This window comes from Musca domestica, unplaced genomic scaffold, assembly GCF_030504385.1.
Source record: "Musca domestica strain aabys unplaced genomic scaffold, Musca_domestica.polishedcontigs.V.1.1 4, whole genome shotgun sequence".
Lineage (NCBI taxonomy): Eukaryota > Metazoa > Arthropoda > Insecta > Diptera > Muscidae > Musca > Musca domestica.
Window position 1 is genome coordinate 10,520,978 of NW_026712328.1, and position 26,451 is coordinate 10,547,428.

Sequence of the window (26,451 nt, forward strand, 5' to 3'; positions counted from 1 at the left end):
GTTAAATACATAAGTAAATTTTATGTGTTTTTATATTTTATATATCATCTACCATAATATGGATAATATGGTGACTCCTACTCACTGTCTATATAGATTTAAGTAGAACACTGTCTTATAGCATTTAACGACCCTTCCAGATATTTGGTATTTCAGTATTCTGGCCACATTTTTCGTCGGAGTTGTTTGAAGTTAGCTATTTTAAACTTGGAACAGTAAAATCTGAATCGTACATTTTGTAATGTTTTTTTTTTTATACCCTACACCACAAGGTGGTCAGGGTATTATGTCTTTGTGCATTTGTTTGTAGCAGGCAGAAGGAAACGAGATAGACCCATAGTTCCTTTTGATGATCTGCATAGAATCACATTCTGAGTCGATTTATGCATGTCCGTCCGTCCGTCCGTCTGTCCGTCTGTCCATGTATTTTTGTAAGCAAAGTACAGGTCGCATTTATTGCCCGATCCAGATGAAATTTTGCAAAGATCTTTTGTTTGGCCCAAGGACGAACCCTATTGAAATTGGAGATAATCGGTCAAAATTTAGATATAGCTCCCATATATATCTTCGTCCGATTTGCCTTTTATTGTGCACCAAACGTGTAATATCAGTCCGAATTGTATGGAATTTGGCATATACACCCAAATTAGGCCTGAAAATATGTATGCCAAATTTGATCAAAATCGGTTCAGATATAGCTATAGCTCCCATATATATTGTTCATCCGATTTTTTTTTTGTCCACCGCCACCGTAATATGCACTATGCAACAACAATATTTGGGGAAATGTATCAAATACAGCTCAGAAATACATTTGCTAAATTTTATCGAGATCGGTTCAGATTTGGATATAGCTCCCATATATAACTTCGTCCGATTTACCTTTTATTGTGCACTAATATTTGTCCAAATGGGATGGAATTTGGCACTTACGACCGAATTAAGTCTAGAAGCTAGTATGTCAAATTTGGTAAAGATCGGTTCAGATATAGCTATAGCTTCCATATATATTATTCATCCGATTTGTTATATTTGTTACCCACAACCGTAATATGCACTCCGTAACAACTATATTCAGGAAAATATATAAAATACAGCTCAGAAACATCTTTGCCAAATTTTATCGAGATCGGTTCAGATTTGGATATAGCTCCCATATATATCTTTATCCGATTTCAAATTAATTGTGCATCAAATGGGCAATAAAATTCCGAATTTAAAAGATACAAATGCTTCGGCATATTTAGTCCTTTGAACTTTAAATTATAATTATAATCATAGCGTGTATGATTGAATTCTCCCATAAAAATTTTTAATTGTTATGTGGAGCTCTACTTAATTAGCAAAGTGGTGTAGGGTATCATAAAGTCGGCCCCGCCCGACTTGAAGGCTTTCTTTACTGGTTTTTTTTTTAATTTGAATAAATGAGTGGAGAAGAGCAAATTGAGGAAAGTTGTGGCTTCACTATACTAAAACGTAAAAATATTGAGATAATCCTCTTCTAGGGGGTAAAGTACTCAGAAGGAACACCTTGTTTGTATTTTAAGACAATTTGGCTGAAATCAACAAAATACTGAATATCGGGGTTCCGTTATATGGGGGGTATACGTAACGTGACCATACGTCCCGCTTTGGGCGGGACAGTCCCGCTGTCCCCAGCGAGAGCAAAAATGTCCCGCTTTCGAAAATACTGGATATTGATGAAAAATACATGAGTTATTTTTTCCCCGTGAACATATAATTTATTTGCATAGTTTTTTTCAAGCAACATTAACATTAAAATTAACTCGAAAGATTTTGTAATGCTAATGCTGGAGTTAATGTCGACGGCGTCAAATGTCAAAAAAATTGAATCGTATGAAATTTTATGAGAGCAGTTAATCTTAACGCCGGCGTCGTCGACGGCGTTGACATTAACTCCAGCATAACAAGGGAAATCACCAAATTAAAAATGCTTATAAAAACAGAAAAAGTTTCTGTCACTCTGTCAGTACCCTAAGCATAGACGCTCTAAATTGTTCTGGTATCTTTTCATCGCGGAGTCGGAGAAGGCGAGCAAAGTCAAACAATTTATTTTCAATGTTAGTGATTGTAACATTACAATAATGCCTAAACGCAAGTGTACTTTTAACATTTCTTTGCAAAATAAGTATCCATTTATAAAACAAAGAAGTGGTGAATCAGACGTTACGTGTGAAAAATGTCGTACTGATTTTAGTGTTGGACATGGTGGTGCCAGTGATATTGAGAAGCATTTAAAATCGGAAAAACACAAGCTTTCTGATCAAGCTGCCGCTTCAAGCTCGTCAATGCTTTCTTTTTTTAAAAGAACAAATTTGGCGACTTCCAAAGACTTGGATATAGCTGCAGCGCAGGGTGCGTGGGCGTACCACACAGTGCAAGAAAACCACAGTTTTCGTTCGAATGACTGTGCCTCAAATCTAATACAAACATGTTTTGAGCAAAAATTTAGATGTGCCCGTACAAAATCACAAGCTATAGTTGTAAATGTGCTGGCACCTATGGCGATGGACGAATTAAAAGAACACCTTCACGAAGCCCACTGCATATCTTTATTAACCGATGCTTCCAATCATGGCTCAATAAAATTATTCCCTGTTTTAGTTCGCTATTTTGTACCATACGAAGGCGTGAGAGTCAGGATTTTAGAGTTTCAAAAGCAGCCAGGCGAATCATCTGATATAATTGTGGATTATTTGAAAGAAGTATTATCTTGCAATGATTTGAATAAGAAAATTGTGGCATTTTGTGCAGACAATACAAACTGCAATTTCGGAGGAAAGAATAGAAAAGGGATAAATAATGTTTACGCGAAATTGAACCTATCCGTCGGAAGGCAGCTCATTGGGATTGGGTGTGGAGCCCATATAATTCATAATGCTATCAAAACAGCCGCAGATTGTCTCCCTGTTGACTTCGAATGCATCATTGTGAAAATTTATTCATTCTTCTACATCTACAGCATTCGGGTAGAAGTTCCCGAAAGAGTTCTGTGATTCCACCGACACAGAGTATCAGAAACGGTTGGGCTACAGTAAAACAAGGTGGCTTGCTTTAATGCCGGCGCTTGAGAGAATTTTAAAAATGTCTCAGCCTTTGAAAACCTATTTTCTGAGCATAGATAATTGCCCTACTATTTTAAAAACGTTTTTCGAAAATCCCAGCCGTGTTGAGAGTCTGCGAATGAAATTAATCGTCTCCGAGATAACTTAGAACTTAAAGAGAATTCGATTTTCCTTCCTCATTCCGTCCGCAATCTACTGGTAAAATTACAAAAAACTGACGTTGCTGTTGATGAGCAGAATGTGAAAACTGCGGCAGCGGATTTTTATAAGACAAGTAAAGAATACTTGGAACAGCGGTGCCAGTTCAATGCACAACTAGCAGTATTTGAATGGTCAAATTTGAGAAAAGTCCCTACTTGGGAAGACGTACAGAATGTGACGGATTTGCTGATCACACAAAGATTTCTTAGCAGTAGCCAAGATACGGAGGTGTTCGATGAGTTTTCGCTTATTTCCAGTTACGTCACAGTTGAAAAAATCAAAAGCTGGAACGATGAGAGTGTTGCTACTGAAGACCGTTGGGTGGAGCTGTTTAAACACTTCCGTGCCAATAATCTCAACTGCACAAACTTTCGCACAATTATTGAGTATGTTTTATGTATGCCTGGAAGTAACGCACCTGTCGAAAGAGTTTTTTCCCTAATGAATAAAATATGGACAAGTGAAAAAACGCAGTTAAGTGTGACAGTTTTAAAAGCTATTTTAATTACTAAGACTAACATCAACAAACAATGTAATCAGCTCCATTCCTACTTGAAAACTAGACCCGATATTTTAAAACTAATTTGCTCTGCTGACAAATATAAAACAAATACTTAGACATAAGATTAATTTCATAAATTAGATTTATACGTATTCTCTCCGTTTTTGAATAAAATTTGTTTTTAAATGCATAATTTTTTTTACAAAATTCCGCAGGCGTCCCGCTCTGACGAAAAATATAAATGGTCACATTAGGTATACGCTATAGTGGATCTATAAAGACAATTCTCCTCTTTGGAATAACGTACTCACAAGAAACGTTTTTTGAGAATTTTCAGATAATTCCATTGAAAATGTGGCTAAAATCATCCAAATACCGAATATAGGGATGGGTCTTTAAATGGTGAAATACGATTTCGTGGACCTATATAGATTATTCTCTTTCAGGGAATAAAGTACTCACAAAGAACTCCTTCTGAACATTATCAGACAATTTCATTAAAAATTTGGTTAAAATCATCAAAATACCGAACATCTGAAGGTGCCGTTATATGGGGGCTCTACGAAATCGTGGACCTGTATAGACAATTCTCTTCCAGGGGATAAAGTACTGACAAGGAATATCGGAAGGTGCCGTTATATTGGAAGGTGCCGTTATATTGGGGTTATACGATATTGTGGACCAAAATAACAAAACCAAATCTCTTCTAGGGGGCGAAGTACTCAAAAAGAACTCCTTGTGTCGATTTTCAGATAATTCCATTGAAAAATGTGTTTAAAATCATCTAAATGCCGAATATCGGGGGGTACCGTTATATGGGGGATATACGATACGTGGATCTATATAGATAATCCTCTTCCAAGGGATAAAGTACCCAGCAGGAACTCCTTGTGTGGAATTTCAGACAATTCTATTAGAAAATGTAGCTAAAATCATCAAAATACCTTATATCGGGGGGTACCGTTATATGGGGGCTATACGATATCGTGGACCGTCTTCGAACTTGACCTGCCTGCAGACAAAAGACAGATCTATGCAAAATTTTAGCTTCCTAACTTAATTCGTTTTGACTGTAGCGCGGTGGCAACAGATGGACGGATCGTCTAAGAATTTTACGCTGATCAAGAATATATATATATATATATATATATATATATATATATATATATATATATATATATATATATATATATATATATATATATATATATATATATATATACCATATTAAAAAAGATCTGCCTCAACAACAAATGTTCATTTTAAAGAAATAAATAGGCTCTGCCAGCAATCTTCTGTCACATAAGACAGAGTTCATTACAAACTCTACATATACATAACTAATTTTATGCGATTCTCCTGAAAAAATATGGCTAGCTACAATCATCAGAATACCGAATAGAGGGAAATACTGAAACATGGGGGCTATAACAAAAGATGAACCTATACATGCAATGATCTTCCACAGGAGGTAGAACCCATTATGAACCCTAATTACCGAATTTCGGGGTGAGGTACAGTTATATGGGGCAATAAGAAGGCGTTGACCTATATAGACAATGTTCTGTCACAGGAGGTGAAATCCATTACAAACTCTATATACCGATTTTTAAACAATTCTGTATGAAAAAGTTGTTTAAATCTTTTAAGTGCCGAATATAGGGAGGAATTACAGGGTGAGATAAAAAAACTCCAACCAACTTCAGAAAGCTGTAATTTCTACGCCACTCGCCCGACAGCTGTTAAAATTATTATTTACATGCGTAAAAAAGTATTTTGGTGAGAATGTTCCAGAAAAAAAGTTATTCGTGATGAAATTCTTGCGTGGTAGTATGACTTCTTAATATTTGGCTGGAAAACCACTTGTTGTATATTATTATTAACATAGATACAGTCATATTCGCTATTCTGATGATTTTCGCCACATGTTTAACAAAATATTTTAAAAAAATGCAAATTTAAATAAAGTTTTTAATATGATCTGTCTTCTGTGGCTGAATACTGTCATAATATAACACATAAGTCACAATATATAATAACAACTGTAGCAGAAAATCAATACCATCGGTTTTACGGTATTTTGTTTTTCTACCAACCGATTTAACTGGAAAATGGATTCAAAATATTTCCTCACCTCATGGTGGAAGGTATTAAAAGGTGGACCCGACTGAACATAACGCGTTTTTGTCACATATTATATTTTCTAATAAATATAACTGTTAACATACAACAAACAAAATTAAGAAATTAAATAAATATGATAATAAAAATTTAAACTGGAAACTTTATTTACCAAGTTTACAAAACATTATGTTATGTGTTTGATTTGGTAAGTAAAGTTTCAAATTATTAGGCGAAATTTTTATGTAAGTTGTCTCTTTTGCAGGAACGAAAAGTTTTACACATGCTGCGATGAACCATATCTGGATATCACGTTTAATATTACTATGCGAAGAAAAACGTTGTTTTACACAGTGAACATTATTATTCCTTGTATGGGAATATCCTTCTTAACTGTGTTGACCTTTTATTTGCCTTCAGACAGCGGAGAAAAGGTAAGCCATAATTGTATCTATGCAACACCTAAGAGTAAGCGATGAACACGTTAAATCATTCAGATGTTCTTTTTATACACAGAAAAAAAATTGTAACCATTTGATAAAAAAATTCCAAAATCCAATTAAATTTTTATTGATTTTTGGCCGATAAAAATAATGTTTATATTTACAATCGCCGATAAAAAAAATTGTAATAGTCATTCGAAAATATTTCGATAAAGAAATTCTCATATTAACTAAAAATGTTGTTGAATTTTATTTTTTTCAATTTTTCATTTATTAATTTAAAAAAGTATTTTCACATATACAAAAATGTTTGTCGATTTTTATTTTTTAATTTGATAAAAAATTTAGCTAATATACAATCAGGTTTGTTAAATGTGAAAGCAAAATTCGATCAAGAAATGTTCATGTAGGCAAACCCTTTGTTGTTTTTTTTTTTTTGTAAAATACAAACACAAAAAATATATACATACACACATTTATGTATATATGTTATGTATGTGTCTCGTATGACAACAACAAGAAAAAACAACGAAGTAATGTATTTAATGAACATACAATTTTGGGTTTATTTTTATATAATTCATAGAATAAGAATATATATTTATATACAAAGGGAATGGAATGATTACATACAATAAAAATTAAATCTTTCAATTGTTGCATTGAAATATATAATTAATTAAAAAGTGGTTATAAAACGAATCAAGTCTTACAAATGGTGTGATTTACATTTTAGTTTTTACGTTAAATTTAAAATTTCATTTTGTATCATAGCGATTTTTGGACATTTCTTGTCAAATTTAATTTCATAGAAAAAGGTTTGAATAAAGTTGTAAAAAATATTAGATTCGTCGGGAAATTCTAAATTAAATACAAAAAATATTTTAAACAACAAATCTACAGCCGTTAAAACTTTTAAAATTGGAAAACGTATTCCATCGAAATAAATGTATATTTGTTTGACATTTTGCGGTTCTCCCGTAACAAGCAGTAGAGGCTGGATATTGGTATTGCGCAGTTTTAACAGTTCCACTTTTAAATCCATTTCTTTGTTGTTTTCGGCAATAAGAGCAAAAGAATTTTGTGAGTTAGGTATGGAGTACTTCCTTTTAATTTTTGCGCCAGTTTTGTCTGTTATTTGCTTTTGTTGTGGTGGAAAAATATGGTGCAAATTCCAAAATATTAAAAAAATTTTTGATTCTGAAATGAAATGAAATTTTGAATTAAATTTAAAGTATTTATCGATATTTATTACCAATTTGGATGAAATTTTAGATGATATTAAATGCCAGATTTTCCTCTCGTAAAGTGGCCACTTTAAAATAAGATTACAGGATTTAGGGTATTTAAGTGAAAAATCTATATCGATCTTTGGGAGAAAAAAATATTCATAAATTAATTTTTATCGAAATAAACAATTTACTTACCATACTAATTCCAGAAGGCTTTTTGTACTCCGGCCAAATTTTCAAAATGTCATTTGTGCTCTCTGAATGTTCAATTTGGGAAAATCTAAGCTGAGAACATTTTCTCCAGTAAATATCGAATTCGTCAGCAGTAGTATTTTCGTTTCGAATACCACGGAGAGCGAAATCTGACTCAGCTTCTGGAACTAAATAATAATGATAAATATTGAAAAATAAATAATATATATATAAATATTTATATATTCGTATATGAATGAAGTTGTATTTACCAAATTTTTTGCTTTCGGTCGTTTTATTTACAGATCCACAAATAGGTTCATTCTCCTTCGATAGACTTTTGGTGTATCGTTTTAAATTGTATATTTTATTATACAATCTACCCCTTTTTCCCGAAGTGTAATAATCCTAAATGGAATTAAATTTAAAGATTATTTTAAAAGACTATAATTTTGGCATAAAAATCCAGCACTTACCTTCGACTCCGTTGGAAATAGCACACAAATTTGATTTTCTATTTCATCACTATCCGCAAGTGAGCAAGGATATCCCTTAGACTCAATATACTTAGCGAGTGTGTTTATAAGTAAGTTGCGCTGTTGCTCGTTGAAAAGATTATGCTTTGCATAATGCTTTAAAAGCAATCTCCCATTCTGTGAATCCATCAGCATATCCTTTACTGGTGGAACTGGTTTTTTGACTAAACCACAATCACTGAATTCCAAAGTGGTATTTGTTTTAGGGGTTTTTTCTGCATTGTTGGATTCTAGTTGACACTGTTTTAAATTCTTTTGAAATATCGCCATATCTCCTACTGCCAATCCCTGAAATAATATTTCTATATGCCGTGGTGTCAATATGCTTAACACTTCATGAGTAATACGGTGTTCTGAAATGCAAAGAAATAGTACATAAATAGAATTAGTTCATGAAATATAACTAAGAATTAGAGTTACCTACCGACAAAGTGGTTCTGTAAGTGTTCCAGCTTCCATATTTTTAATAAATTTTCAATGTTGTCATCGGCTGTAGAAGTTTTCAACTTCTATGGAATAATATAATAAAATTCTTTAGGTTTAATATATTCCCTGTTAGTAGCTGTTGTTGATATATTTGTTGGGGGACCCGTTATGTCATTTATGTGTAAAATTAAGAAATTGTCAATATATTCTAGAAATCGGAACGCCCCAAAATGGGGGTCGTAGACAGTGTGAGTTTTTTTGCAGTACACAAAAACGTCATTGCTGGTTTCAATTATACAAACTATTGCGAATATTTCTCCTTTTATTGTACACACAAATGACGAATTGTCGTACTTATAGCCCAATATTACTGCTTCAGCAAACAAATTAAATGTGTCGTATTTTAATTTATGTAATATGTTTTTTTCAATATTTTTGTCAAAAATCCTTTTTCTGAAAACACTATTTTCACTAATTTGATGCTTAAAAGAAAACGATTTTGGAATATTTTTGCGAGATGTAATAATATGTGAGTAAATTTTGAATTCTCTGTGCTTTCCTTCATATTTAAAATTCCAGATGTTTCGCAAAGGTCCAGATTTTTTTAAAATGGTAGGATAGTGAGTAAATATATGAAATTTAGGAGTCAGTGGGCACTTAAATAACGTCACAAATTCTTTATTAACTACTTCTATATCTGTTTTTATATTTGATATAAGGTTTTCGTATATATGAAAGCATAAAAGTTCATCTACCAATCTCAAGAAATTTAGAACATATGTATAAACAACATCGTTTTGGGGTATATGCTCCCCAATTAACATAGGGAAATAGTAACAAAATGACATCATCTGTCTTGCTGATAATTTCAACTTACCACTTTCTATTTCCTTCAGTGATATTTTTATCTTTTCATTGCCCTTATCATTTGTACAGTAAGAGAATGATTCCAGCCTTAAATTAATTTGGTCAATGCTCACATATTGCATTGTTTTTATGAAATAAATCAATGATTTGCATAAAATCAGGTGGGCTATCCCCTCGAAAATGTCATGCATGATGTCTACATAATAATTTTCTGTGGCGTGAAATGTTGGAATATCATTTAAATTGCAGTATGCTGATATACCCGACTCTGAGATTTCATTTCTCTCAAATGACAAAGCATAATTTCTCCTATTTCTCATTACAGCAGGATTTTCTTCGACTGCCTTCTGTGATTCTGTTTTATTCATTAAACAAAATCGGCAAAATTTTTTTGCCGAAAATGATTTTTGAAAACCTAATGAAATGTTTAAACCTAAATTATCTCCTAAAACTAAGCCTAGTATGAAATGGACTTTTACTGTCCCATTTTTTGTATTTATTTCTATGCCCTCAGTTTCTAGTGATGAAATTTTTTGTACAATTAAAGTATAACAGCTACCGCCGTATTTTTTAATATCGGCTGTAAGCACTGATGCAGCCAAAAATACTTCATTAATGTTTGAGGATTTACTTGGAATGCAAGGGAAACTGTAATAGAAGTTACAAACAGAATTTTTAGTCGATTTCGAACCTAGAGAATTGTTAATACCGAAATCGTCCAGGTACAAAAAATATGGAACTAGAGTCTCTTTGGGGTACATATTTTTTTTTGCTTCCATAACTCACCCTGCACAAAATTTTCAATTTTTTGTTTATTTTCAGTATGTTTAATGTATGTTAAAACATCTTCAAGAAAGTTATCTTTTTCAAAAAATTTTCTAAATTGAAAATCTATTGGCATTATCATGGCTTTTGATTTCGGATCATTTTCGATATTGAAAAATGTTGTCTCTGCAAGCAAACCCATATCTTTTGACACTTTAGTGAGTTTATGCTCTGAATTAACTCCCTTAAAAATGTCTTTAACATCATCAAACATTGCAGGTACTATATCTTTACTTACACCGGCATTTTGAAGACTAAGTTCAATAAACTTGATAAGTGGATCTAATAAGAATTCATCAATTAACTTTTGAATAGAAATTATGTTTGAGCGAGAAATATTATTAAAGGAATGCAACCGAATCAGAAATAAACTAATTGAACGGCGGATTTCACCCAAGTTTTCCTTGTAACTCCTTTCGCTTCCGCTAATACACTCATTCATACTTTCTATTTCAATTCCCTTCACATTTACCTCTTCGATGTTGGACTCGGCTTCAACAATGTTTCCCGTATTATAATACTCTGTCTTCTTACTACTGCGTCCATGTCTAAGAACATGCCTTTTATAACTCCCCTTTGAACCAAAGGTTAAAAAACACTCATTAAAATGACACATAAAAGTTGTTCCAGCCGGACAGTAATGGGTTTTAATGTGAGTAAAAAGACTGTCCGATATTGGAAATATTTCCTCACAGAAAGGGCATTTTACTGTACTTACATTATTTTCCATTTTTACGCATTCACAGGAACTTTTTTTCACTTTTTAAAAATCACTATTCACTTTTTTAGCACACTTAACGCGACGAAAGTCTAAAGCACACTGAATGCATTTACCAAAATACAACATCATCAAATCAAACACCGTAAGATTTCAACAAACAACAAGAAATACATACGAATTAAAAACAACAACATCTTCCAACGCAATAACTCCTTGCTTCCTCTCTTAAATAACTCCTCGTCCCGCCGATATATCAGCACCAGAAACTAATTCTAACGTTCGCAAAGAAAAAAAAATAACGCATGCATGCTCTCTGAAATAACTCCTCGGCCCGCCGATACATCAGCACCAGAAACAAATTCTAACGTTCGCAAAGAAAACAAGTAAAAAAGCTGTAAGTTCGGCCGGGCCGAACTTTTAATACCCTCCACCATTTGGTACAAATTTGGCAATTTCCAAAAAAAAATAAAATAAATAAATAAATAAAATAAAAAAAATCCTTTAAAAATTCTGTTAAAATCTTAAAAATACCGAATGTCTATACGACGACGTATACCTGCATAGGCAACTTTTGTCATAAGTTATTACAACATTTAAATGCGAAACTTGAAGAAAAATTTGTTTATAATGTAGCTAAAATCATCAAAATACCGAATATAGGGGGTACCGTTATATGGGGGCTATACGAAGACGTGGACCTGCACAGACAATTTTCTGGCATGGGCTGAAGTATCCATTACGAACTTCAAATGCGAAATTTAAAACAATCCCGGTAAATAATGTCGCTAAAATCATCAAAATACCGAATATCGGGGGTTACGGTATATGAGGCCTATACGAAGACGTGGACCTACATGGTCCATTTTCTGTTTTCTGCTGCAGTATCTATTACGAACTTCAAATACCAAATTTGGAACGGTTCCGTTAAATAATGTTGCTAAAATCATCAAAATACCGAATATCGGGGGGTACGGTATATGGGGGCTATACGAAGACGTGGACCTACATGGCCCATTTTCTGTTTTCTGCTGCAGTATCTATTACGAACTTCAAATACCAAATTTGGAACGGTTCCGTTAAATAATGTCGCTAAAATCATCAAAATACCGAATATCGGGGGGTACCGTTATATGGGGGCTATACGAAGACGTAGACCTACATGGCCCATTTTCTGTTTTCTGCTGCAGTATCTATTACGAACTTCAAATGCCAAATTTGAAACAATTCCGGTGAATAATGTCGCTAAAATCATCAAAATACCGAATATCGAGAGGTACCGTTATATGGGGGTTATACGAAAACTTGGACCTACATGACCCATTTACGAACTTAACCTGCCTACTGGCAAAATATACATGTGTGCAAAATTTTAGCCTTCTATCTCAATTTGTTCGAAAGATAGCGTGATTACAACAGACAGACAGACGGACAGACAGACAGACAGACAGACACACAGACAGACAGACGGACATGGCTAAATCGTCTTAGAATTTTACGCTGATCAAGAATATATATACTTTGTTGGGTCTGACGTGAGTATTTCGAGGAGTTACAAACGGAATGACAAAATTAATATACCCTCCATAGTATGGTGGAGGGTATAAAAATCCCAACGCATAACTGTTCTCTGGAATAACTCCTCTCATGAATAATTCCTCGCCCCCGCCGGTACGTTACCACCATTCAGAAATTCTAATGCTCATCAGAAAAAGATCATTTCATGCATTGCATATTTCTCAAGGTTGTTTTGTTGAGAGGGGAAGCGGGAAAATAGGTGTGTTGCTAATTGTTGTTGGGATGAGTTTCTTTTTCTTTGCATAGAAACGGGAATAAACTTGTGTTGTTAATTGCTGTAGGGATGAATTCTTTTTCTGGCGAGCATTAGCATTTCTGAATGGTGGTAACGTAACGGCGGGGGCGAGGAATTATTCATGAGAGGAGTTATTTCAGAGAACATTTATGCGTTGGCATTTTTTTCTTTGCGAACGTTAGAATTTGTTTCTGGTGCTGATGTATCGGCGGGACGAGGAGTTATTTCAGAGAGCATGTATGCGTGGTTTTTTTGCGAACGTAAGAATTTGTTTCTTTTGGTGATTTGCAGGCAGAAGCGAATATTTATTTCTTGTATATATTGGTTGGTCTTTGACATTCGATTATGATTGTATCCAATTTTTTTCCGCTGTTGATGGTCATGTATTTAATTTTTTCACACTTGTATATTTACGTACATACATACATATGTTATTGGTGAGATGTATGTACACACATACATATCGATTTTTGTTCAAATTTACTAGATTTATTAGATATTAGATTTTTGCAATATGTTCTAATAAAATTGCTTGTAATAAATACAACAAAGAAGTTCTTTAACAGCAAGTGTCGATGTTGGCACATAATATTACAGCTCTCCCACAAAAAATACCTGCCAATTCTCAGTATTTTAACGGATTTAAACTAAATGTGTGTCTCTATACGCAAAAAAAAAAAAACTAAGTTTGCTATCAATTTTTACAAACAATTTAACAAAGTATTTTGTAATAAAGTAATAAACAATAATATGGCATATTACAAAAAATAATATTAACAAGTAAAAAAGCTGTAAGTTCGGCCGGGCCGAACTTTTAATACCCTCCACCATTTGGTACAAATTTGGCAATTTCCAAAAAATAAAACCCGTTAAAAATTCTGTTAAAATCTTAAAAATACCGAATGCTTATACGACGACGTGGGCCTGCATAGGCAACTTTTGTCATAAATTATTACAATATTTAATTGCGAAACTTGAAGAAAAATCTGTTTATAATGTAGCTAAAATCGTCAAAATACCGAATATGGGGGGTACCGTTATATGGGGGCTATACGAAGACGTGGACCTGCGCAGACAATTTTCTGGCATGGGCTGAAGTATCCATTACGAACTTCACATACGAAATTTGAAACAATCCCTGTAAATAACGTCGCTAAAATCATTAAAATACCGAATATCGGGGGGTACCGTTATATGGGGGCTATATGAAGACGTGGACCTACATGGCTCATTCTTTGACTTTGGATGAAGTATCCATTACGAACTTCAAATACCAAATTTGAAACGATTCCGGTAAACAATGTCGCTAAAATCATCAAAATACCGAATATCAGGGGGTACCGTTATATGGGGGCTATAAGAAGACGTGGACCTACATGGCTCGTTTTTTGATTTTGGATGTAGTATCTATTACGAACTTCAAATACCAAATTTGAAACGATTCCGGTAAACAATGTCGCTAAAATCATCAAAAAACCGAATATCGGGGGGTACCGTTATATGGGGGCTACAGGAAGACGTGGACCTGCACACATAATTTTCTGTCTTAGGCTGTAGCATCCATTACAAACTTCAAATGCCAAATTTGAAATAATTCCGGTGAATAATGTCGCTAAAATAATCAAAATACCGAATATCGGGAGGTACCGTTATATGGGGGCTATATGATAACTTGGACCTACATGGCCCATTTACGAACTTAACCTGCCTACTGGGAAAAAATACATGTGTGCAAAATTTTAGCCTTCTATCTCAATTTGTTCGAAAGATAGCGTGATTACAACAGACAGACAGACAGACGGACAGACAGACAGACAGACACACAGACAGACAGACGGACATCGCTAAATCGTCTTAGAATTTTACGCTGATCAAGAATATATATACTTTGTTGGGTCTGACATGAATATTTCGAGGAGTTACAAACGGAATGACAAAATTAATATACCCTCCATAGTATGGTGGAGGGTATAAAAATGGTCTAACAAATTTAATAAACTTTTTGGTCAAACTTGTTTGTTGCTGACCTTTTTTGCAAATTGTTGGTGTTCGATAAAGATTTCCCACTACGTTTGAAATATTTTATCGACATCTTTTTGTCGAATGGTGATGAAGCTTTTAATCAAAATTTTCGGTGTGGCTTTTTTTTTCTGTGTATAAGTAAGACTTATTATTTCTATTTGTTCTGAGAAGACGCTATAACCTTTACCATGAGATTGAGCTAACCTCTAAAAAGAGTATCGGTATTAAATATTTGAACGAATTGCATTTTAGCCAGTGAAATCAGAATCAGAAATCAAAACAAAAAATTATAAAAACAATGAATTAAAACAAACTTATTACGATCTATACATATTTTCTTTTAAACAGATCTATAAATACCATTTTTAGACATAATACACATTTTTATACCCACTATCATAGCATAGAGTTCATATTAACATTGTTATTTCGATTTTCTTCTCGAAGTATTTGCGTTAGACCCTACATGGTATAACTAACAACCTCTGTAGTAGAAAATTGTCTTCGTAACTTCTCATTATGTTTATACCTATATAACTATTCCGCTCAGTTTATGACAGATTTCACTGGCACTTTGCGATTTAATATGGATCTCGTTCGACTATTGAATCACAATTTCTTAAGTTACAAAGTTGTCTTTACCTCATTTTGGGTTGTGTTAAAATTTTGGCTCGGTCGAACTTAAAGTTTATTTAATAATTTTAATATCTGCGAACTATGCTGTCAATTAAATTTTTTTATTTTCTTATTTTTAGGCAAGAAATCACAGGACAAAGCTTCCAAAGTTCGTTTTTTTTCTAATGAAATATTAAAGTCAGCAATATATATATATATATATATATATATATATATATATATATATACACAGAACATTGTCTATAATGGTCAACGCCTTCTTATAGCCCCATATAACTGTACCTCACCCCGAACTTAGGGTTCATAATGGGTTCTACCTCCTGTGGAAGATCATTGCATGTATGGGTTCATCTTTTGTTATAGCCCCCATGTTTCAGTACTTCCCTTTATTCGGTATTCTGATGATTGTAGCTAGCCATATTTTTCAGGAGAATCGCATAAATTTAGTTATGTATATGTAGAGTTTGTAATGAACTCTGTCTTATGTGACAGAAGATTGCTGGCAGAGCCTATTTATTTCTTTTTAATATGGTATTTGACACTTTGACAATTACTTTGACAGGAAACATGTATCATCGACCCTACGACATTTTTAAGAAGCGACCATGAAGAATTTTTATACCTTCGTCATTCCGTTTGTAATTCATCGAAATAATAATTATATATATATATTCTTGATCAGCGTAAAATTCTTAGACGATCCGTCCATCTGTTGCCATCGCGCTACAGTCAAAACGAATTAAGTTAGGAAGCTAAACTTTTGCATAGATCTGTCTTTTGTCTGCAGGCAGGTCAAGTTCGAAGACGGTCCACGATATCGTATAGCCCCCATATAACGGTACCCCCCGATATAAGGTATTTTGATGATTTTAGCTACATTTTCCAATAGAATTGTCTGAAATTCCACACAAGGTGTTCCTGCTGGGTACTTTATTTCTTGGAAGAGGATTATCTATATAGATCCACGTATCGTATATCCCCCATATAATGGTACCCCCTGATATTCGGCATTTAGATGATTTTAGCCACATTTTTCAATGGAATTATCTGAAAATCCACACAAGGAGTTCCTTTTGAGTACTTCACCCCCTAGAAGAGATTTGGTTTTGTTATGTAGGTCCACAATATCGTATATCTCCAATATAACGGCACCTTCCGATATTCCTTGTCAGTACTTTATCCCCTGGAAGAGAATTGTCTATACAGGTCCACGATATCATAGAGCCCCCATATAACGGCACCTTCAGATGTTCGGTATTTTTAATGAAATTGTCTGATAATGTTCAGAAGGAGTTCTTTGTGAGTACTTTATCCCCTGAAAGAGAATAATCTATATAGGTCCACGAAATCGTATTTCACCATTTAAAGACCCATCCCTATATTCGGTATTTGGATGATTTTAGCCACATTTTCAATGGAATTATCTGAAAATTCTCAAAAAAACGTTTCTTGTGAGTACGTTATTCCAAAGAGGAGAATTGTCTTTATAGATCCTTAACATAATATATATATATATATATATATATATATATATATATATATATATATATATATATATATATATATAGCTGACTTTAATATTTCATTAGAAAAAAAAAACGAACTTTGGAAGCTTTGTCCTGTGATTTCTTGCCTAAAAATAAGAAAATAAAAATATTTTAAGACAATTTGGCATCATCAATTTGAAATCATCAAAATACTGAATATCGGGGTTCCGTTATATGGTGGGTATACGCTATAGTGGATCTATAAAGATAATTCCCCTCTTTGGAATAACGTACTCAGAAGAAACGTTTATATATATATTGCTGACTGATTGCTGTAGTTTGGAATATCGAGTTCATTACGTGTTATTTAGTTTAGTCAACCACATCAGAAGTTTATATTACTTCTAGGATGATCTATGTTAAAATGATATATATTTTCCTCAACTCAAAACAATTGAACTTTATTTTAGGTCGTTGATTCGTTATTTTTCAATGGACCAATGTAAATGAGAATAGAATCCAACATCCCCTTCGTTTTCAACTCTATTCTCTATGAAGTAGGTTGATAAGATTTTACTCAACAGTATGTCATGTGTCATGCCGTTTGTAACTCCTCGAAATACTCATGTCAGACCCAACAAAGTATATGTATTTTTGATCAGCATAACATTCTACGTCGATTTAGCGATGTCCGTCTGTCTGTCAGTCCGTCTATTTGTCTGTTGTAATCACGCTATCTTTCGAACGAATTGAGATAGAAGGCTACAATTTTGCACATATGTTTATTTTTGCAGTAGGCAGGTTAAGTTCGTAAATAGGCCATATAGGTCCACGTTTTCATATAGCCCCCATATGACGGTACCTCCCTCTATTCGGTAGTTTGATGATTTTACCGACATTATTAACCGGAATTGTTTAAAATTTGGTATTTGAAGTTCGAAATGGATACTACAGCCTATAAAAGAAAATTATCTGTGCCGGTTAACGTCTTCGTATTGCCCCCATGTAAAGGTACCTCCGATATTCGGAACTTTGATGATTTTAGCTTTACTATTCACCGGAATTTTTTTAAATTACGCTTTTGAAGTTCGTAATGGAAACTACAGTCTGTGACAGAAAATTGTCTATACAAGTCCAGGTCTTCGTATAGGCCACATATACCAGTACCTCCCTCTATTCGGTATTTTGATGAGTTTAGGTACAATACTCACCGAAATTGTTTGAAATATCCTATTTGAAGTTTGAAATGGATTCTACAGCCTATGACAGAAAATTGTCTATGCTGGTCCAGGTCTTCGCACAGCTCCGATATAACGGTACCTCCCTATATACGATATTTTGATGATTTTAGCTGTATTATTCACCGTTTATTTCAAGTTCCGAATTTGAATTTGATAATGACTTATGACAAACGATGCTTGTGTGGGTCCACGTCATATAGACACCAATATAACGGCTATATTCGGTATTTTTAAAATGTTAACGGAATTTTTTAAGGATTTTATTTTCAAATTCGTTCCAAGTGGTGGAGGGTATTCAAAACTTGGCCCGGCGGAACTTATTGCTTTTTAACTTGTTAATCGTTGGCGACTTGTGATTTTGTAGTTGTTGGCTACGATCATCCAAAGTGTTTTTTTTTTTTTTGGGCATCCGAGGTTAGCTCGTTGATGATGTATTTTATACGCGGTTGTTTCAATGAAGATTCCTGGTGTTTGTTGTTATTACTATGCTGTGGACCCGGAGTTTGTTTCGGCAGTTGTATAATAATTATTTCCTTCACTATGTCTCGCTTATCTTCTCCGAAGTTTTCTGTGGCAATTGGGATCCACTCCAAAATTTTTTTCGAATTCACATATCACTTATAAAGTTTATGAAATATATGATGGCAGTTAGGAATACTTCGGAGCAAAATTAAAATTAATCAATAGACCAAATGTTTACAACAGTAAGGGACAAACGAATAAAAGACTAAACGATATCAAGCAGTAGTAGAGGAAGAGATAGAAGGTATTGCTGATGATCTCCAGCTATTTGATAAATTTAATTTTTTAGGAAAAACTATCTGCCACCCTTCATAGAAAGGCAAATCCAAGGAAGCAAGATTAAAATTTTGTTAGTCACGGTAGCCTCGAAAAACTACATCAAACCATTAAAAGAATTAACGATAACAGTCGTTGTGAATAAACTGTTTGAAGAGAAATCAATTCACGATTATAATATTAATAAATCCAAAGTGCATAATGTACATTTTTTGGAATGAATACGACAATTTTCTTATTGCCGAACTTATCAACAGTTATTGGTCTTGATTTATTTAAGAAAGTCGGCGCTGTACTTGATCTAAAAAGCAAAAATTAGGAACTACAAAGGACCCTCCATCTTGGAAAGCAGGGTATACTAACTTTGTCATTCCGTTTGTAACATCCCTAAATATTCGTCGTAGACCCCATAAAGTATATATATTCATAATCAGCATAAAATTCTAAATCGATTCAACGATGTCCGTCTGTCTGTTGAAATCACGATACAGGCCACATTGTTTGACGTAGAGCGTCAAAATTTAGCAGAATAATTTGTATAGTGTCTAGGATGGTTGATATTGAAAATGAGATATATCCGTCCACGTTTTGGTATAGTCCCAACATAACAGTACCTTCCGATATTCGGTATTTTGACGATTTTTGCCACATTTTTTCACGGATTTGTCTAAAACTTGGTATTTGTTGGTCATAATGGGTTCTAGCTTCGGTGGCGAAACATTATATGTATAGGTCCACGTTTTGGTATAGCTCCCATATAACAGTACCTCCAGATATTCGGTATTTTCATTATTTTGGCCTCATTTGTTATGGGATTTGTCTAAAAATTGGTATTTTTGTGTCCTAGCTCCGTTGCCGAAATATTGTATGTATAGGTTCACGTTTTTGTATAACCTCCCGATATTTAATATTTTGATGATTTTTTTCCACGCATATGTCTAAAAATTGATATTAAAAGTTTGACCCGGCCGCACTTAATGTTTTTACTTGTTTCTTTTTTTATACCCTCCACCAAAGTATGGTATATATATATATATATATATATATATATATATATACATATATATATTTTTTTGATCAGCAAAAAATTCTATATCGATTTATGTCCGTCCGTCTATCCGTCTGTGGAAATCACTGTAGGTTTCGAACGAATTGAAATAGATTGATAAAAAATTACTCAAATGTATATTATGTCTGCCGGACTTTTGGTATTGAAAATGGGCCATATAGGTCCACGTTTTGGTATAGCTCAATATAACGGTACCGGTAGTATCAACATAGAAGAGTTCATAACTTTTTAATTGCAAATTGAATAATGATTAATTATTTCATGAAAAAAACAATAATTTTCCATAATATATCTATTATATATCTATATATATATAAATAATATATATATATATATATTTCTTCTGGCGGACAAACTGACCGACATGGTTAGGGGGACTTATGAGGACTAAAGCACAATCTAAGGTGTTAATGGGGTTAAAAATTAATTATCTTTGGCTATTCTTAAATCGTTCAGCCCTCAATTATGAGGTGTACAAAATAGACTAAATTCCAAATTACTTTACGATTTTTACCATACTAAAAATTAATTTAATCCTTTACATGGGGATAAAATTGATATATACTTTTTAATAGATTTTAATAGATTTGAAGCCCACGGCTTAAATATGGGTACAGGTATTTGTTTGTTTCTTTTTTTTATACCCTCCACCATAGTATGGAGGGTATATTAAGTTTGTCATTCCGTTTGTAACATCTCGAAATACACATTTTAGACCCCACAAAGTATATATATTCTTGATCAGCATAAATTTCTATGTGGATTTAGCTATGCCCGTCTATTCGTCTATGGAAACCACTCTAGCTTCCGAACGAATTGAACTAGATTGATAAATTTTTACTCAAATGTATGTTATGTCTGCAGGACTTTTGGCCATGTATGTCCACGTTTTAGTATGGCCCGCAAAAACGGTACATCCCGATATTTGGTATTTTAAGGGTTTTAGCGACATTATTTACCGGAATTGTTTCAAATTTGGTATTTGAAGTTTGTAATGGATACTACATCCTGTTGCTATGTCCGTCCGTCTATCCATCAGTGGAAATCACCATAGGTTTCGAACGAATTGAAGTAGATTGATAAAATTTTACTCAAATGTATATTATGTCTGCCGGACTTTTGGTATTGAAAATGGGCCATATAGGTCCACATTTATTTATTGATGATTTTAGCTGCATTATTCACCGATTTTTTTCAACGGCTAAAGACAAAGGTTGTCTATGCAGGTCCACGTCTTCGTATAGCTTCATATATAGTACTGATATATGGGGCTTATACGAAGACCTGGACCTACATAGACAATTTTCTGTCACAGATTGTAGTTCTCATAACGAACTCCAAATACGTAATTTGAAACAACTCTGGTGAATAATGACGCTAAAATCATCAAAATATCGAATATTGGGAGGTACTCTTATATGGGGGCTAAACGAAGACGTGGACCTGCACAGACAAGTTTCTGTCTTAGGTAAAATCATCAAAATACCGAATATCGGGAGGTACCGCTATATGGGGTCTATATGAAAACGTGGACCTGCTCAGACAATTTTCGGTCTTAGGCTGTGGTATCCATTACGAACTTCAAATACCTAATTTGAAACAATTCCGGTGAATAATGTCGCTAAAATCAGCAAAATACCGAATATCGGGAGGTACCTTTATATGGGGGCTACATGAAAGCGTGGACCTACATGGCCCATTTACGAACTTAACTTGCCTACTGGAAAAATAAACTTGTGTGCAAAAGTTTAGCCATCTATCTCAATTCATTCGGAAGATAGCGTGATTACAACAGACAGACAGACGGACATCGCTAAATCGACTTAGAATTTTACGCTGATCAAGAATATATATACTTTGTTGGGTCTCACATGAGTATTTCGAGAAGTTACAAACGGAATGACAAAGTTAATATACACTCCATAGTATGGTGGAGGGTATAAAAATGGACGATTTAAAATGGCAATTCAAAAACAAAAAAAAACAAGTTAAAAAGCAGTAAGTTCGGCCGGGCCGAACTTTGAATACCCTCCACCTTTTGGAACGAATTTGGAAATAAAATCCTGAAAAAATTTTGGTAAAATTTTAAATATACCGAATATTGCCGTTATATTGGTGCCTATACGACGTGGACCCACAAAGGCATTATTTGTCATGAGTCATTACCAAATTCAAATTCGGATCTTGAAATAAACGCGAATAATGTAGCTAAAATCATCAAAGTATAGAATATAGGGAGGTACCGTTATATCGGAGCTGTGCGAAGACCTGAACCTGCGTAGACAATTTTTTGTCATATTCTGTAGCATCCATTACGAACTTCAAATACGACATTTCAAACAACTTCGGTGAGTATTGTACCTAAACTCGTCAAAATACCGAATATAGGGAGGTACTGGTATATGGGGCCTATACGAAGACCTGGACCTGCATAGACAATTTTTTGTCACAGACTGGAGTTTCCATTAAGAACTCTAAATGCGTAATTTGAAAAAAATTTGGTAAATAAAGACGCTAAAATCACCAAAATACCGAATATAGGGAGGTACCGTTATATGGGGGCTATACAAAGACGTGGACCTGCACAGACAATTTTCTGGCATGGGCTGAAGTATCCATCACGAACTTCACATGCGAAATTTGAAACAATCCCGATAAATAATGTCGCTAAAATCATCAAAATACCGAATATCGGGGGGTACGGTATATGGGGCTATATGAAGATGTGGACCTGCACAGAAAATTTTCTGTCTTAGGCCGTAGTATCCATTACGAACTTCAAATACTAAATTTGGAACGATTTCGCTAAATAATATCGCTTAAATCATCAAAATACTGAAAATCGGGGGGTACCCTTATTAGGGTGCTATACGAAGACGTGGACCTACATGGCTCATTTTTTGACTTAGGATTTAGTATCCATTACGAACTTCAAATACCAAATTTTAAACGATTCCGGTAAAGAATGTCGCTAAAATCATCAAAATACCGAATATCGCGGGTACCGTTATATGAGGGCTACACGAAGACGTGGACCTACATGGCCCATTTACGAACTTAACCTGCCTACTGGAAAAATAACATGTGTGCAAAATTTTAGCCATCTATCTCAATTCATTCGAAAGATAGCGTGATTACAACATACAGACGGACAGACAGATAGACAGACATACGGACATCGCTAAATCGACTTAGAATCGATCAAGAATATATATACTTTGTTGGGTCTGACATGAGTATTTCGAGGAGTTACAAACGGAATGACAAAGTTAATATACCCTACATAGTATGGTGGAGGGTATAAAAAGAATGGTAATAGGCCCATTTATTAACACCCCATTACCAACATTGTCTTCATATTAGCTAGCCTAGGTGAGGTAAAGTAATTTACTGCTCAGGGTTAAAGTTTGGCTTTCATCAGCTATTACTCGCTGAAAATGAAAATCTCAGTGGGAAATGCAAAATATGCGTTTTGCAGTGTCCTCTTTGGGTTGTAGAACGCACTCAGTATATTGCAAAGATCCATCGATGATTTTCTCAGGGAACAAATCATGCTATGTTGTTGACTTTTCAGAAAACATGGGTAACCGTGTAAAACAGAAGTCCACATGAGAGTTTGACGTGAAAAGTCAACCTTTTTCAAGGAGAACGTAAAATATTTGTTTATGCAATTCGTAACTATTAGCTGTCGGCTATTTATTCAATGTCAGGTCATTTCTTGAATTAGCAAGTTATTAAAAATACTCCATTAAGGACTTTGATTCAATAGCCAAAACTATCAACGATTTACTAAAAGATGAAAATGGCAAATTGATGTGATATGTGTGGATGTAGCAAATGCAGGTTTTTACGAACTGCTAATACTGTCATTCATCCAACACAGATTAGTAGAAACATTCCCAGCAACAAAATGAAATGACTGTCTTAGAAGACAATAGCGCTCACAGTGCTGTCCAGGAAAATGTAAAACAAATTCTTCAAGGCTATTTTCTCCCCCTAAAATTAATAGTGTAGCGAATGTAGTTATTGCAAACTGTAACATCTGTCAAAAAGCTAAATACAATAGACACACCCAGAGGTAGATTCTTGGAACACACCCATACCTTCTTACACAGGTAAAATGTCACATATTGACATGTTTCAACCAATAAGAAATATTTTCTCACCTGTGCACAGTGGTCGAGGTCGTATGGGAACAGCGGCCAAAAATACTTTCAGTGCAGATATCAATATGATTCTTTGGTTATGGTACCTTGATTGGATAAAAATAAAAAATGTGACAAAATGGATATGGTCGATGCATGTTTTGGCATGGTCGCCTTACATCGTACCTCCCGAATACTGATTATTTGCCCAATTTTTGTCACATTTCTACACTAGATTGTTCAGTTATTTGACATTTTACGTTCAAAAGAGCTAAAAAATAGTCATACTGAAAATTATTTGGAACGACCCGCCTTCAGGTAGAGACCCCCTGTAAAGGTACCTCCAAAAGTAGAGGTATTTTTTATACAAATCAATTCCAAATTTGATTATTTTTTTGTAAACAAAATAAACAATTCAATATAAAATTAAATCAAAGTTACTAGTTAGTAAATTTCAGTGTTATTCAAGTATATCAAATGCAGATTTTAATAATATAGATTTTTTATTGATTGGTAACGTTCGCTGACCCGTTATAAAAAGGTCAGAGCTCAGAAGAAGACGGTTAATAAGATCTGTGTTTGTTGAAACACGAGCATTTTTTCGGGTATGATTTAGTCGAAACTTTTTTATATCTTTGTTTCTAGACTCCACGGCCACCTCCTATAATTCTCCAATCGATACAATGACAAATTTATAATGTCGGGTGCATGTATTAAAATTTTATTAGCTGCGGGCGGAAGATAGTGCCATGGATATCTATTTGTTAACTCTTTAGCCGTTTCCTGTGCAGAGGCCTTAAATTTTTCGACATTAATATTATACCCAGAAGACAATGCAGGCAACATTATTGAACACCCCTCAATTATATCCTTATCAATCCCAAACAACAAAAACATATCCTATGTCACTAGCACCATAGAACTGACAAAATTGGAGCGAAGTCACTTCAGTATATTGGGCATAACATACAAATCTGACAAAATCTGAAAGTTAAATTAGCACTTCTAGAATCTTAGGACCATTACTAATGGCGTGAAAAAAAATCACATTGGAGGATTCAGTGGGGAAAACAATTAAAACTTTAACTGAAATCCAATTTTATTTTCAAAATTAATCTTAAAGGACACTCAGAACACTCACATCGTCTATATTATACACAACTACTAAACACACAAATTACTGCACTAAAAATAAGTCAATACCTTGCTTTTCAATAATTATGTCAAGAATTGTCATTTAAAAATATATTTGATTTTGTAATACAGATCTATTTTTACTCTTTTTTTACTGATCCCACTAAAAAAAAAAAACTACTAACTACATTTTCTCTTTTTTGATGCTATTTTCGAAGTGTCCCGTTAGAATGAAGCCAAGATTATTATGTTTTCTAAAAAGCTTAACCTCTTAAAAGTTCATGTGTACACATTTGACAATAAATATCTGATTTTCATTTTTTGAATTTTGGCCAATGGCAGCGACCACTGTGCTGTGTAGACAAATTTTCAAAAAATATTAGAGGTGAAATCTGCAATTTTTCAGCTTATGAATTTTTACCGAAGAACTAAAATTGTGACAATGAGCCATCCATTAATTTCGAAACTATAACATCGCTTTTGTACGAAATACTTTGTACATACTTTAAAGGTAATATGTAACAATTAAATATGCCAAAAATAAAAATGATAATTATTCTTAACGCACAGCATATGCAGAATTCGGTGACCTTGCGCTCTGACGGAAACGATAATGTGTGGGATAATTAAGGTCATGACCCACACGTACAGATATCGATGCGCTCAATAGATGTGCAAGGCTACTGAAGAAAATAACAAGCAACCCGGCAATGTTCTCCTTTCAATTTTATTATAGTAAAGTCCTTTTTTTTTGAATTTTAAATGTAAAATGGAGAAAATTAAATTAGTTCATGGAAAGATGTTAAATGGTGATCCTTTCTGACTATCATATGTCCCGAAAATTCAAGGTACTTAAATCGCGTTATACGGAGGACTATGAGCAATAGCGAGTAATTTCATTGTGCAACCGCCCATCTGGGGGTGGGGAAATTCTAAGTGGGTAGTATTCGGTTAGTG

General features: G+C 33.9%; 2 protein-coding genes across 7 annotated transcripts in view; one reads left to right on the top strand and one right to left on the bottom strand.

Annotated features, from left to right (window-relative positions):
- Positions 1-26,451, top strand: part of LOC101894068 (acetylcholine receptor subunit alpha-like) — a 331,275-nt gene that overhangs the window by 219,730 nt on the left and 85,094 nt on the right. For 4 of the 6 annotated variants that reach the window (XM_059126854.1, XM_059126853.1, XM_059126852.1 and 1 more), the window contains one exon: positions 6,176-6,344. The exons of the other annotated variants lie outside the window; for them this stretch is intronic. In XM_059126854.1, the coding sequence (XP_058982837.1) occupies positions 6,176-6,344 (169 nt within the window). The remainder of the gene's footprint in view (positions 1-6,175; positions 6,345-26,451) is intronic. 6 annotated transcript variants of the gene reach the window in all.
- On the bottom strand, positions 6,744-11,438 carry LOC131804263 (uncharacterized). Its single transcript, XM_059126858.1, has 7 exons — positions 11,150-11,438; positions 8,738-8,822; positions 8,254-8,666; positions 8,050-8,185; positions 7,781-7,965; positions 7,609-7,722; positions 6,744-7,553 (listed from the first exon to the last, which is right to left on the bottom strand). Exons 1-7 carry the CDS (start codon positions 11,159-11,161, stop codon positions 7,536-7,538), a joined length of 963 nt encoding a protein of 320 aa, XP_058982841.1. The 5' UTR covers positions 11,162-11,438; the 3' UTR covers positions 6,744-7,535.